Here is a 12,696-nt window from a genome sequence, read left to right as displayed (position 1 = left end):
CGCACCGTCGGGCCTAGCGGCTGCGGGCTCCAGCCCGGGGTCTCGCCCCAGAGGTGGCGGCGGCGCCGCCGGGCGCAGCTTTCCCGCGAAGGGGGCCCCACGCGCGTCCAGCGGAGCTCAGGAGGCCTCCGCGACGCCGTTGTCGCGACCCAGCCTTGCTCTGCGCCACCCGCGGGTGGGCGGCACTCATCGCTCCGCTTCCCTCGGGATCCAGCCGCCCACCGCCCCGCGGGGCTCAGCCAGCCGCCGCCGGCTCTTCCCCCGCCCCGGTCCCCGGCGAGCTCCGCCCCGCTCCCGCCCCCCAACCCCGGCGCGGCTCACCCGCCAACTGCGCAGTCCCGCCGCCGCGGTGTCGGGCTCGTCGCGGCTGCCGTGCCCGGTCTTCCCCCGGTCTCCCTCCCCACCCCGGTGCTGGGGGCGAGGGGGCAGCGCTGGCGGCGGCCGACCCCCGAGCGGCGGGCATCCGGCCGCGCCCTGTTCCGCGGGGGCCGACGCCGCGCTCGGCGGCTGCTTCGCGCAGGCAACGAGGTTCCGCGCCGCCCGCTTCGCCCCGTCGCATCGTCGCTGCGCCCGCTCGGGGCCTTGGCAGGCGGCGGCATGTCTGCCGTGCGGAGGAAGTTTGGGGACGAGTACCAAGCGGTGGGCCCGGCTCGCAGCGGTACCCGCAGGGAGCGGCAGCGCTTCGTGGACAAGAACGGGCGGTGCAACGTGCAACACGGCAACCTGGGCGGTGAGAGCAGCCGGTACCTCTCCGACCTCTTCACCACCTTGGTGGACCTCAAGTGGCGCTGGAACCTGCTCATCTTCCTGCTGACCTACACGGTGGCCTGGCTGGTCATGGCGTCGATGTGGTGGGGCATCGCCTACCTGCGAGGTGACCTGCACCAGGCACACGATGACACCTACAGCCCGTGCGTGGCCAACGTGTACAACTTTCCCTCCGCCTTCCTGTTCTTCATAGAGACTGAGGCCACCATTGGCTACGGGCACCGCTACATTACCGAGCGCTGCCCTGAGGGTATCGTGCTCTTCCTTTTCCAGTCGCTGCTGGGCTCCATCGTGGATGCGTTCCTCATCGGCTGCATGTTCATCAAGATGTCCCAGCCCAAGAAGCGGGCTGAGACCCTCATGTTCAGCCGTGCCGCAGTCGTATCGCAGCGGGATGGCAAGCTCTGCCTCATGTTCCGTGTGGGCAACCTCCGCAACAGCCACATGGTGTCTGCCCAGATCCGCTGCAAGCTGATCAAGGTGAGGCCTGGCGTGACAGCGGGTGGGATAGGACACCTGCGTGGTGGTGGGTGATATGTGCAGGGCATGGGCCAAGTGTATGGCCCTGTACAGCCACTGCTGGTGGCTGCTGGTGGGCTCTGCCCTGCCCTGGGGACAGCTGCCCTGTCCCTTGGCATGTGGACCAGAGGACGTGGCCGGGGCGGTGTGAAGGGCTTTGGAAGAATTTGCCGTGGCTGCCCATAGTGGGAGCCACAAAAGAGCTGAGTGGGCATAGGGGAGAAGACAATCTCATCAGAGAGCTCGCGGGGCGTTCCAGGGGATCCTGTGGCTGGCAGGAAGCCAGTCTGGCCCGGATGTGTCGGGATACAGGACAGCTGCAGGCAGGGGTACTAAGGCACGCCCCTTCGCAAGTGACCGCTGGGGGACAAGAAATTGATTATACCTGTTTTGTGATGGCATTAAATTGGGACAAAGATCAACCTTGACCTCCTCTTCCTCTTGGGGAAACTTGGGGAGCTTTAACTGGCGGTTCTTTACTCCATGGTTCCAACCAGTGGCCTCCCAGCATTTCAGAGGGATTGTGCAGGTGCTTTAGTAGAAAGCCCCATTGATCGTCACCAATATCTATTTATTAATCACTGACAATGGTCAGCCTAAGTCAGTATGCAAGAAAACCGGATTTCAAAGGAGATCTTAACAAAACAAATAAAGAAATAACCAGGAGACAGTAAAGTTCGGCCAGCACAGAAGTCCAGAAGAGGTATCGGGCAGGAGTAAAATGGAAGGAAAGCGCGGTGCGGCATGCTGAGGTGGAGCAACACGGCAGCTCCTAGCAGCTACGTCTGGTCATGGGAGCACCCTTGATGGGGAGCATCAGAGGCTGCATCATCCCAGTGATGACGTTGATGTCAGAATATCATATTTGAATGTTGTAAATGTTCTGTATTCTCTGTGGAAATCCTCTCTTCAGAGCAACTGTTTGGCCATTTTAATAATGTGCAGAAACAGGTATGACACAGTATGTGATAGGCTGTTCTCCTTCTGTTCTGTGCAGAATGCTTGACTGAGCTGTTAATTTTTCTTGCAGCAGAATACCATTTGAAAAGGAGAATCTGCTAGGATTTAAAAAGAGGTTGGATATATATAGGAACAAGCTGTCAGGAGTTACAATGGAGCAATTTTTTAGGACTCAGAAAGGCAGCTAGACCGTGATTTTTGTTGATCTCTATTAAAAATTAGCAGAAAGCCTCGTCTAAAGTATTTAATTCTGTCCATCATCCAAGATGGAATGCAAATCAACGTGGAATAAAAGTGGTGTCACAGTTGTGTTTTTGCAGTGATAGTAAGTTGCTATAAACTTCTTTTGAAATCAGACCCTGACTACACAACCTGGTGCGCCTTCTGCTTATAATTCTGTTGCTATACAATGCTGGTATGCGGATGATTGGGACAGAAAACACAAGGACATTTGATGGACCTGCTTGACCGATTTGTCTTACGATAGCTGTTTCATAGACTAGACAATCAGTGAGTAATACTTGATTTCTTTCCAGTGACCATCATGCCCATGACTTGTCTTCAAGCTGCTTTGCGAGCTTTGGCAAACAGAAGCTATGGGCCCGTGAAAGTTTAAAAGTGAATGTTTGTGTCCTTGCTGCCACCTCGGTCCTCGTTACGAGGTGTGGGATTAGTTCTCGTTGTTTCTGTAAATCCTCCTCCTCCTCAGTTCATCGAGGTGCCCCTTGAGCTGGGCGTGCTGTTCCAGCAGTCGCGGCGGCCGTTCTGGCAGCGTGTGAATGGACATCAGCTGCTTTGAAGGAGCTTCGCGTGTCCTGTAAATTTATGATGAATGTGCTGGAACTCGCTTACCATTTATCTTGAGCGAATTCTGCCTTTTTGTGATTTGTACTCTTTCTTTTTCTCTTTCCGCTGCGCTTTGTGCAGTGCTGTTGACAGCTGATCTCACTAAACTTCTCCTGCACCTGATTAGATAGCTAGACATTTTTTTTAACTTGTGTCACAGTGGAAGAATGTGAAGAAATATGTCTTATCACACTTTTGTACTTGAGACAGGAGCCGTATTGAGGAGTGAACGCAGTGTTTTCCGTGGGACCAGTGGAGCCCCCAGGACTTTATATTTGTAAAGAAAGTACCCCAATCCAAGTCTGTGTGACTGGCGTTTACTGAAAGTGTGATATATGCCCAAATGTGTGATATATACACAAATATGCGTATTCGGTGGATTCCAGTGGTGCCACCACACTGTGCTGGCTTTTTTTTTGGTCCAGGGGTCTGCCCAGCAGCGTGGCATAGTCACGTCACAGAGAAGTCTGGGGCCGTTTTTGGACTGAGTTGTGGAGTGTTTGGAAAACAGAGTTACAGGACTGAAATGTTCGTGTTTAAGCAAAGACTTTTCCCAAAACCCAAGTTTTTCTAATTTGCACTGAGTGCTCGAGAAGCAGGAAAAAGCAAACTCCTGGGGCAAGAAATAGAAATAAGCTGGTGGGAACTAGCTGCTGAAAATGTGCAGTTCCACGTTCTGGCCTTTTCAGTGTGAACTGTTTTTTTTTTTTCTGCCTGTTAATTCCTGGACCTCACTAATGCACCTGCGTGATCTGGTGATAGCAGCAGCAACAGCATCCACCGTATGGCAATCAGTATCGAATTAAAAAAAATAAATAATTACAATACCTATTTTTGTCTTCTCTTGATGGGACTACTGCCATCACTGACAAATGTCTGAGCGCTGGCGTGTAAAGCGGTCCGTAAAGCGTTCAGCCGGCAGCGTAGGACATTTTTGATTCAGAAAGCAGAGGAATGTGAAACCACCGTAGCCTGTTTTCAACATGTGCTAAGCGATGGTTTTAAAAATGGAATTGTGAAGCGTAGTAGCCGTAGGGCCGGTGCGCTTTGGGTTCTGACCAGCGTATTCTTTGAGCTGTGCTAATGAACAGCTTTGGATGAGCTGAAAGGAAACAGAGCCGTCACAGAAAGTTCGCAGACGGCAGATGACAGGCATTGCAAATAAGTAAGAAGAGCCATTATATTGTGATCGCAGGAACTCGATAAGCAGGGCACGGGCAGAAAGTGCAAATGATACATATTTTTTTTAGTATCGCAGAATAATTCAGATTGGAAGGGACCTCCTGCTCAAAGCGTGGTGAGCAAGCTCTTCCACCGCTTAACTGTCCTCATGACGGACAAGTTTTTCTTCAGTCCAGTCCGAACTTCTCTGGTTCCAGCATAGGCCTGTTGTCTCTCTTGCTCCTGCCGTGTGAAGAGCCTGGCTCCATCTTCTGCTTACCTTCCTCTTTATGTGGAGGAATATTTTACAATGTTAAAAAGTAGCAGTCATCCTGGGAATTCTCTAAGCTGGAGCTCCAGGGATAGCGTCACTACCAAAAAACCGTGCAATTCTTTAGCAGCTGTATCAAAGTAAGAATTATTTCAGTAATACAATAAGTGTTCCTGCAAGCTGCTAGTCTAAGGGTGGGGCAGAAGCGCAGATAAGGTGAGATCAGGGTTTTTGCTCTCAAATACCAGAACTGAAAATACCGTATGGCAAATTAGCACGTACCAGTTTAGCATTTTCTAGATTCCTGAGTTCCTTTACAACATACTGCAGTACGAAGCTCGATAGTCATCTGTCCTTTGTGTCCCGCATTTTCTACTCCAGTGCTTAATTAGTCCACCTGGGTATCAGAACATCATTATGTGAGCTCTCTAAATGAGGGAACCGGAAGAGGGTTAATAATAATAAAAGAAGGATGTGCATAAACAACAGGGTTTAGGAAAGCACTGAGAATGAATAAAGGATAGGAGTGAAGACTCAAAGGGCGTAAAATGTTTGGTCAGACACAAACCCAGAATTCTACCTAGTAATAAGAAACAAAACAAAGATCCAGGGTCAGAAAGTAAAAGGTTGAAAAATCTGGACACAGGAGGAGTCGTTTATTTGTTGGTTTTTGTTTTTTGTTTTTTTTTCCTTTTCCTTAGCTGCAAGGCAGTTAACCTTCAGAGCAACTCACCCAGACCTTTGGATTCTCCATCTCTGGCCGGATTTAAAATGAAAGCTGGGCATTTCTAAGGAATTGTTCAAGCCTGTATTAATCTGCGGCATTTGTTTGACTTTGTGTTACGCAGCTGGTCAAAATAAAGAATCACAAGTGTTCCTTCCAAACTTATTGCTGACAGTTTATAGTCCTCAGCCCTGTTTTGTGGTCCTTTGAGTAACGTTATGTGTGTGTAGCAAAGGTCGCTGGCTGGGAGTTGTAACATATTAGGGCTATTAAGCTATCTTCATTCAGGTTAATTTCTTTTTATTTAACAAATAAGTTTGTTTGTTTGTTTGTTTTTTTAAATTCTCCATGCCCTGCATACATCAGTCCTGTATATAAGCTACTGAATACCTCAAGCACAACCTTTTGCTTTCTCCCAGATCTGTTACCTCTAATCATCCTCGCTGGATTTGTTTACTATTGAGTGGATTTGATCGAAGATTCTTCCACAGAGAAAAATGGTTTGTAGATGAAACAGTTCTTAAGTCATTCAGGCAGCAGTCTGTGCAGATGTGCACGTCTCTGTCTAGGGAATTGCGTTTGATAAAACTTGGAGAAAATTTGCGATTTAAGTGTTGGTTCGTACAGCTCACGGTGAGCCTCGTTACCTCGGAGCGAAGATCGTCCATTGCCAACCGATTTGTGCGCGCACTGATAGAGCAGGAGCCAGGCAACAAAAGCAGTGGCGGAGTCCGCAGCTTCGGAGGCTCCCTCAGGAAGAGAGGAAGGATGTTTTTGCAGCAGTTTGGTTACACCTTTGCGTATAACAGAGACCGTCATGATTGCTACGTAGTAGTGGGTTCGATTGCTTTTATTTTCTAGCATTCTTTTACCTTTTCAAGCGCAAATAGTCCATGAGAATGCTTTTACAAGCAATCAGCTGAGATTTTCTTTATCCTCATTAGCAGCGGGGAAACCGGCTCTTGTGTAAGGGACAACTTGGTTATTTAGGTAGGAAGAATTTTTTTTTCCACTTCAGCAGAAAACCAGACACATAGCACGTAAATGAAATAACGCATTGTATTTAACGAGGAGCTGTACTCTACCGGCTACCTAACTGGTTATGTAATCACCAGTAAACACCAGGCAGTTAAAAATTCATCATTTTTAAGGTACAGGTGAAGTGGTCTTCTGAAGTGTCTGAAGTTGCTTGGGGATTTTTTTTTTTAAAGGCAGAAACTTTCTTAAAAGAATACCAATCAGATCTAAGTCTGTGGCAAAACTGCCAGCTTCGGCTTGCTCTCAGGACTAATGGATCGAGTTTCCAAGCAGTGGAACCAATAAATTCATCAATACCAATGCAACACAGTTAAAACTATTTAGTAACTATGGAATAATCTATGATTTATAATCAATAGTTGCCTTCTTAAAGAGCACCTAGCTTTCTAATCGAGCAATAAGCAGAAAGGACTTTAAATATGATAGTAAATAGGCTCTGCAAAGCTTTTAATTTGCATGGACAATTTCCACCAGAGACCTTTAAAGCTATCAGCTGAGGAGTTGCCTGGCCAACTGATGTAATTTTTAGTCATGCTTTGAATACCAGGAAAATTTGGGGGGAACGCTATGGGGTGGGGTGAAGCTATCAGATCAGTGTTTTTATTGGACCCGTGAAATGACATGAATAAAAACGAGGCATGAGCTTAAGAAGGATCGTAGGTTTGTGATTAAGGTCAACGTGCAGTAGGTGGTCCATGCAAATTGGCAGGATTTTGTGGAAATGTCACTTACCAGATGTACTGTACAAGCAGAATGATGCTTACCTTTGAGTTAGCACATCAGTGTCTGCCAAACAAAAATTGGTAACGTATAAAAATAACGAGCCATGAACTCTGCAATGGATTAAAATGTGCCTGACTTGTAGATTTTTGTTCTCATGAATGGCAGCTTTTGCCGCGGGATGTTCATGGCGGACGTCCGTTACAAGGTGTGTGGTGTGGCACCTGATGTTTTTGTCAAAGTATCGATCTGTCTCGTAGTAAATTTTGTAGATGGTGATGAGATCTAGTGGCATGATAAGAAAAGTCAAAATTGGTCATATAGAGAAGCCTTTTAGTATTTAGTATTACTTATATCTCCATTATGAAGACCCCAGACCTGATAAGTAGATGGTGATGTTATAAAAGAGGCAGGTTTAAACTTCATTGCATTGCTTTTCGTGTTTTGCCTCACACGGTGATGACTAAATCATCTTTTCCTCTTTAGTCCCGACAGACTCCAGAGGGAGAATTTCTGCCGCTAGATCAGTGTGAACTGGATGTTGGATTTGGAACTGGAGCTGACCAGCTGTTTTTAGTTTCCCCGTTAACCATCTGTCATGAAATTAACTCAAAGAGCCCCTTTTTTTGTCTCTCACAAAGATCACTACGAAGCGAGCAATTTGAAATAGTTGTCATCCTCGAAGGGATCGTTGAGACTACCGGTAAGATTTAGAATAATATGCATGCTCTGATTTTTAGCCTGTATTTTCTGTCCTGATACTTTTAGCGAGGCAACTGTTCATCCTTTCAGGATGCTAATCCTGGATGCTCCAGAATATCCTGCCACATTGCTACAGAGCTTCAGTGGCCTTTACCAGCCAGTAGGAGACCTCCCTTCCCCGTAGGGTTCTGCGTTACCGCTGCCCAAGGAGGCCAGTAGACCCAAGAAGAGGTGAGAAGAGGTGCACCCTGCCTCTCGGAGTATGGCACGTTGAGGAGTAGAAGACCCTTACGAGACCCCTGTTTTCAGGCCCACCACTCTGAAAGAATATTGACCTTTAAAAATTGCTACTGCCGCAAAATCACTTTTAGTCTACCTTGCGTTAAACTAAAGGAAAATAACAAATCTGGTTTTGCAGTACAAATGCAGACCACATAGTCACAACGATTGCAGGAACACGTGTTATCGGCAAATAGAAGCAGGGCTTTTGGGCTTTGTAATTTATTTATTTTTTAGAAAAATTCTGATACGGTGTTGTCCAGATGCCATCTGCCTCTGTGGCCTTGTCTTTTGAGGTCTTAATTATTTTATGAATCTTCTGACAATGCACTGCGGAAACTGTGTCGAGCATCCATGCGTACTGTTGAAGTCTAGATCATTCAGGAGATTCATTGATACTCTGATCTTCCCCTCCCTTCTCTTGAGGATATGTTAAACCTTGATTCATCCTGGAGCATTTTCATCCTTCTTTCAAAAAGATTACAGTTGCCCAGTTCCTGCCTTAGGAACAGTGATGTCCTTTTGGCTGGCCAAGTGCTGCTATCTCCTGCCAGACAGGAAAGAGCTCGCCGATAACGATCCGCGTGCTGTACTGAGCGGATCCAGTCCCGTGGGGCAGAACACGCTCTCATGTTGAGTGCAGCGGTCTTTAGATCCCCACAGAAGCCTCTTCTCATCCTGCAGCTGAACCGTTTATCTTAGATAAGTGTGCATTCGTAACGGCACTTAATGCAATTACCTAACCAGATATCGCAGGGGAAACATTTTACGCTTGTCTGAGGATTAATGTGGCGGTAACTGGAGAGCAGATCAGAGTTTGGGCTTCCTGACTGCTAATTCTGCCTCTGAAGAGTACCATGACAGTCTTAAAGTTCTGCTCATCTGGGATATTGGGATTAATTATCATCGGCGTGGTTGTGCTGAGATTGTAGCAGATTTCTTGGCTTGGTCAGAAGCTGTCAGTTCCCACATGTAAATATTGCCTGTGATGTATGTTTGCGCTAAGCGGAACAAATTCTTCTACATGGAAGGGCTGGAGCACCTCTCCTATGGACAGGAGGCCAGGCTGAGAGAGCTGGGGCTGTTCAGCCTGGAGAAGAGGAGGCTCCGGGGAGACCTGAGAGCGGCTCCCAGTGCCCAAAGGGGGCTGCAGGGAAGGTGGGGAGAGACTCTTCAGCAGGGCCTGTTCTGACAGGACAAGGGGCCATGGTTTGAAAATGGAGGGAGGTAGATTTAGTTTGGATATTAGGAAAAAAATTTTTACACTGAGGGTTCTAGAACATTGGAACAGGTTGCCCAGAGACGTGGTGGAAACGTTCCAGGCCAGGTTGGCCGGGGCTCTGAGCAACCTGATCTGGTTGGAGATGTCCCTGCTCCTGGCAGGGGGGTTGGACTGGGTGGGCTTTGGAGGTCCCTTCCCACCCAAACCCTTCTGTGATTCTATGATTCTGTGTGTTACCTATGGCTTAGCATGGAAGACAGCTGCAGTGCCTGCACAACTTTTGTCTTGACATACTACTTGGAGAAAAAGTAGCCTAGCCTATAGAAGGAATGGAAGATTACATTTTTCATTGAGCTTTGGCTCCCCCCATGCCCGTTTTTTTTTTTCCAGAGAATTCTCTAAGTCTCTGCCAAGCAACAGTTCTTTCTTCCAACATGACTTCGAAGAACTTCCATGAAACAGTATTGCATACAAACGATACGATTGTTGTTGCTAGCGAGCTAATACTGCCTTAATTTTATGTTTGGCTTTTATCAAAAGCTGTTTGCTTGCTATGAGTTTGCAATATTTAATCCAATATTTGCATTAAAAAATCTAGTCAATCAATTAGAGGCATTCCATTGACCCTTGGGAGATTGACTAGGAACAATCGCTCCATTTTATAATCTATAAATTTGTTAGCTTTCAGGCTACAGTTGATTTTTATCTCACCCTTACCTTATATCTTTGGTTCCGTATGCCAGGCTGTTTGCTCACATTAGAATGTCGTGCTCTCCTCTCTGTTTCTGTAGGAATGACGTGTCAAGCTAGGACCTCATATACAGAAGATGAAGTTCTTTGGGGTCACAGATTCCTCCCGGTAATGTCCCTAGAAGACGGCTTTTTCCGTGTCGATTATTCTCAGTTTCATGCTACGTTTGAAGTCCCCACTCCTCCTTACAGTGCTAAAGAGCAAGAAGAAAACCTGTCCCTGTCGTCTCCTTTGAGTAGTCCTGTCGATAATAACAAAACCAGAAGAGAACAGGTTTGTTCACTCGACTGTATTGATATTGCAGGAGAGAAAAACAAGCTCCCTTTCAAACTTCAGAAGATTAACTTGAGAAAGGAAGAGCTTCCAAGAAGAGCCCTGAGAATGAGTTCCAGTAACATGGAGAAGACTTGCAGTACCGGAGATCTCTTGAAAATTCAAGAAATAAGTCCTGTCTCTGACGGTGAAGGCAGCAATGACAGGATACAGCTGAAAGCATTAAAAATAAATGCCGAGGCTCTGACTCAGTCTACCAGCAATCTTGAGTAGCAGAAGAACCCTCCGAGTCTGTGCTCTCTAGACATGAAACGGGAAGAGAATTTTCCTGCCAAACTTTGGAAAGTGAACTCTGATTGCTTCTCTTAAGAGCAGAAGCAACAGGAGTTGTTGCTGATAAACTGCACTCAAGACTGCTGACCTGGAAGAGTTGTCTTACAGTAAAGTCACAATTTGGTTTTGGTACTTTCAGGAAGAACAATTCCTTTTTTAATCATTGTCCTGTACGGATCCAACCAAGGTAGCATACTAGGACTGCGAGGGGCAGTAAGTTTAGACTGTCGTGCCAAAGAAGTCGCTGCCCTGATGATGTTTATCAGCATGCTCGTTGCAAATCTACGTTGCCTTCTGTATGTGCAGATGTCTTTTCACAAAGCAAGGACCAGATCCTTGGTTGCAGAGTGAAATGTTGAGAGATAAAGGCAAAAAAGGTGTAAAACCTAGTGGCACACATCCTTCTTTCTCAGTGGTTGTGGCATGCCAGCTCTGTGTCCCTCCAATCTCCTGTGTTGTCACTGAGGTAGAGAAGTGGTTTGCGATAGCCCTTTGTATCATTTGCCTCACACGAGCTCTCATAAAACACGAGCATCGTTTATCCTGTCCAAAGTTAGACCCCAGCGTTCGATCAGGTGGATTGCGTGTGGAATTTTAACAACTGTATCGCCACTCACTGTGAAGTGAACGGGAGGTCGGTAGCTCAACTTCATGGTATGTCTTACGTGTCAGCTTCATGAAATTTTGGTTTGGAGACTCCTCGTAAGCAAGCAGAAGCCAAGTGCCAGATAACGCTCGGTCATTACAGGGACGGACAATAGTACGTGCGCATCTCAGAGTGTTACTGATGAACAGTGGGGGACTTTCATGTTGCTCTTTTTCTCTTTGTTTGTGACATTTGCTTTTTCCATTTATGTATAATTCTCAATAATTTTGCAGATCTGATATTTATAATATTATGCAATTTATTGCAGGGTAGAACTCTGTTTTATCATAAATGTATTTAAGATAGTGAAGGAAAAGGCGGCACAGGTCTGTAGCGTGTTAAGTGTGCAGCTGAGGGAGGGTTTTCCCATTTTTGAGCGTAATGGAGCGTTCCCTCAAAATGCTTCTGCTGATAATGATTATTTACTTCCAATTGTTGAAAGAATATTTTAGACAATCATCCCTGGAATATGGCAACCTTATCTGTAGAAATGACCAAAAAGTCATTAGTGAAGATTCACACAGAGGTGTTAGTGTTTTGGCATTCAGTATCTTTTTAAAACGCCGTACAGCTTTTCTGAAGTGACTGGCCTTGCGCGAGAGGGAAGAATGCTCTTCTGACTTTAAAAGAAATCTTGCATACCTGAAACTCCTGTTTGCCTTCTGGATCGTGAGGAAATGGTGAGAACTAGTCTGACTTTCTGAGATTTCCAGGGGTTCTGCACTTCAGAATAATGGCGTTACTGTTCTGCCGGCCATCTGAGTCTGTGAAAGACGGCTTTTTTTAATGGTTGGTACTGAGCAAGCACAATCAGAACTCGTTATTGTGTAAAATGCATAGAGTTAGCACTTCCCAGCAGAAGAATCAAATTCCGCTCTTGTTAACGGGACAGAATTCGGTCAAATGTAAAAGGGGTTGCTGTGGCCATATCCATTGACAACTCATGCCTTGATGACCAGAATGGAGAGGTGAGGTGATGTATCCAAGCCAGGGAGGGCTTGGCTTGCATGAATAGCTCGCTCTCGCTTTTGATGTGCTGCCTGTGGTGTGAAACTGGAAAGTAGTCTTTTACACAGGAGTAGGATTTGCTTGTTGTTGTTTTGTTCTTACTTGTTTTCAACATGAATTTCGACATCATATATGTGCTGAAATCTGTGTTCTCATTTATCCAATGTATTAGCATGGGATATTTAGATAACAGTGTGAAGTCTTGATGGATGATGACTCTCCCCACTCTTCAGAAGAGCCAGAATTAATTTAAAATAAAATTACATCCACCTTGGGTCTCGAGCATTCCTGTGAGTCAGTCAGCAGAAACACTGAGCACCAGCACCCTGTCTCTGTTTTTCCAGATCGTTACGTGGAAGGCTGTTCTGCGCATGTTACGACATACAAGGCAGCGGTATTCCGTGCTGGGCATTCTAGAGGATGGTCCAGAGCTATTTTCGGTTTTCCCAGTTCTGCGCTGCTCCTCTCGCTGCAG

The 12,696-nt window shown here is 46.6% G+C and overlaps 1 protein-coding gene across 3 annotated transcripts; it reads left to right on the top strand.

The window, feature by feature from the left end:
- Window positions 1–363: 363 nt before the first annotated feature.
- Window positions 364–12,495, top strand: LOC104481859 (G protein-activated inward rectifier potassium channel 1-like). 3 transcript variants are annotated; one of them, XM_086766647.1, is made up of 3 exons: window positions 364–1,248; window positions 7,649–7,710; window positions 10,002–10,140. In XM_086766647.1, the coding sequence occupies exons 1-2, from the start codon at window positions 598–600 to the stop codon at window positions 7,670–7,672; spliced, it is 675 nt and encodes a 224-aa protein (XP_086622773.1). In that variant the 5' UTR covers window positions 364–597; the 3' UTR covers window positions 7,673–7,710; window positions 10,002–10,140. The 3 variants fall into 3 exon arrangements, with proteins under 3 accessions (XP_086622773.1, XP_086622774.1, XP_086622772.1); XM_086766646.1 differs by having other exon boundaries at window positions 369–1,248; window positions 7,494–7,710; window positions 10,002–12,495; XM_086766648.1 differs by lacking the exon at window positions 7,649–7,710 and having other exon boundaries at window positions 10,002–10,120.
- Window positions 12,496–12,696: the final 201 nt, after the last annotated feature.

Source organism: Chlamydotis macqueenii, chromosome 25 (genome assembly GCF_036417535.1).
Source record: "Chlamydotis macqueenii isolate bChlMac1 chromosome 25, bChlMac1.mat, whole genome shotgun sequence".
Lineage (NCBI taxonomy): Eukaryota > Metazoa > Chordata > Aves > Otidiformes > Otididae > Chlamydotis > Chlamydotis macqueenii.
The sequence above is the reverse complement of the archived record's forward strand: the minus strand, read 5'-3'. Positions and strand labels throughout refer to the sequence as shown.

Excerpts from the sequence above, each read along its gene's own strand:
- LOC104481859 (XM_086766646.1), top strand. The coding sequence starts at position 598 with ATGTCTGCCGTGCGGAGGAAGTTTGGGGACGAGTACCAAGCGGTGGGC. Across the intron at positions 1,249-7,493 it reads TCCGCTGCAAGCTGATCAAG|TCCCGACAGACTCCAGAGGG; the intron begins GTGAGGCCTGGC and ends TTTCCTCTTTAG. Across the intron at positions 7,711-10,001 it reads AGGGATCGTTGAGACTACCG|GAATGACGTGTCAAGCTAGG; the intron begins GTAAGATTTAGA and ends CTGTTTCTGTAG.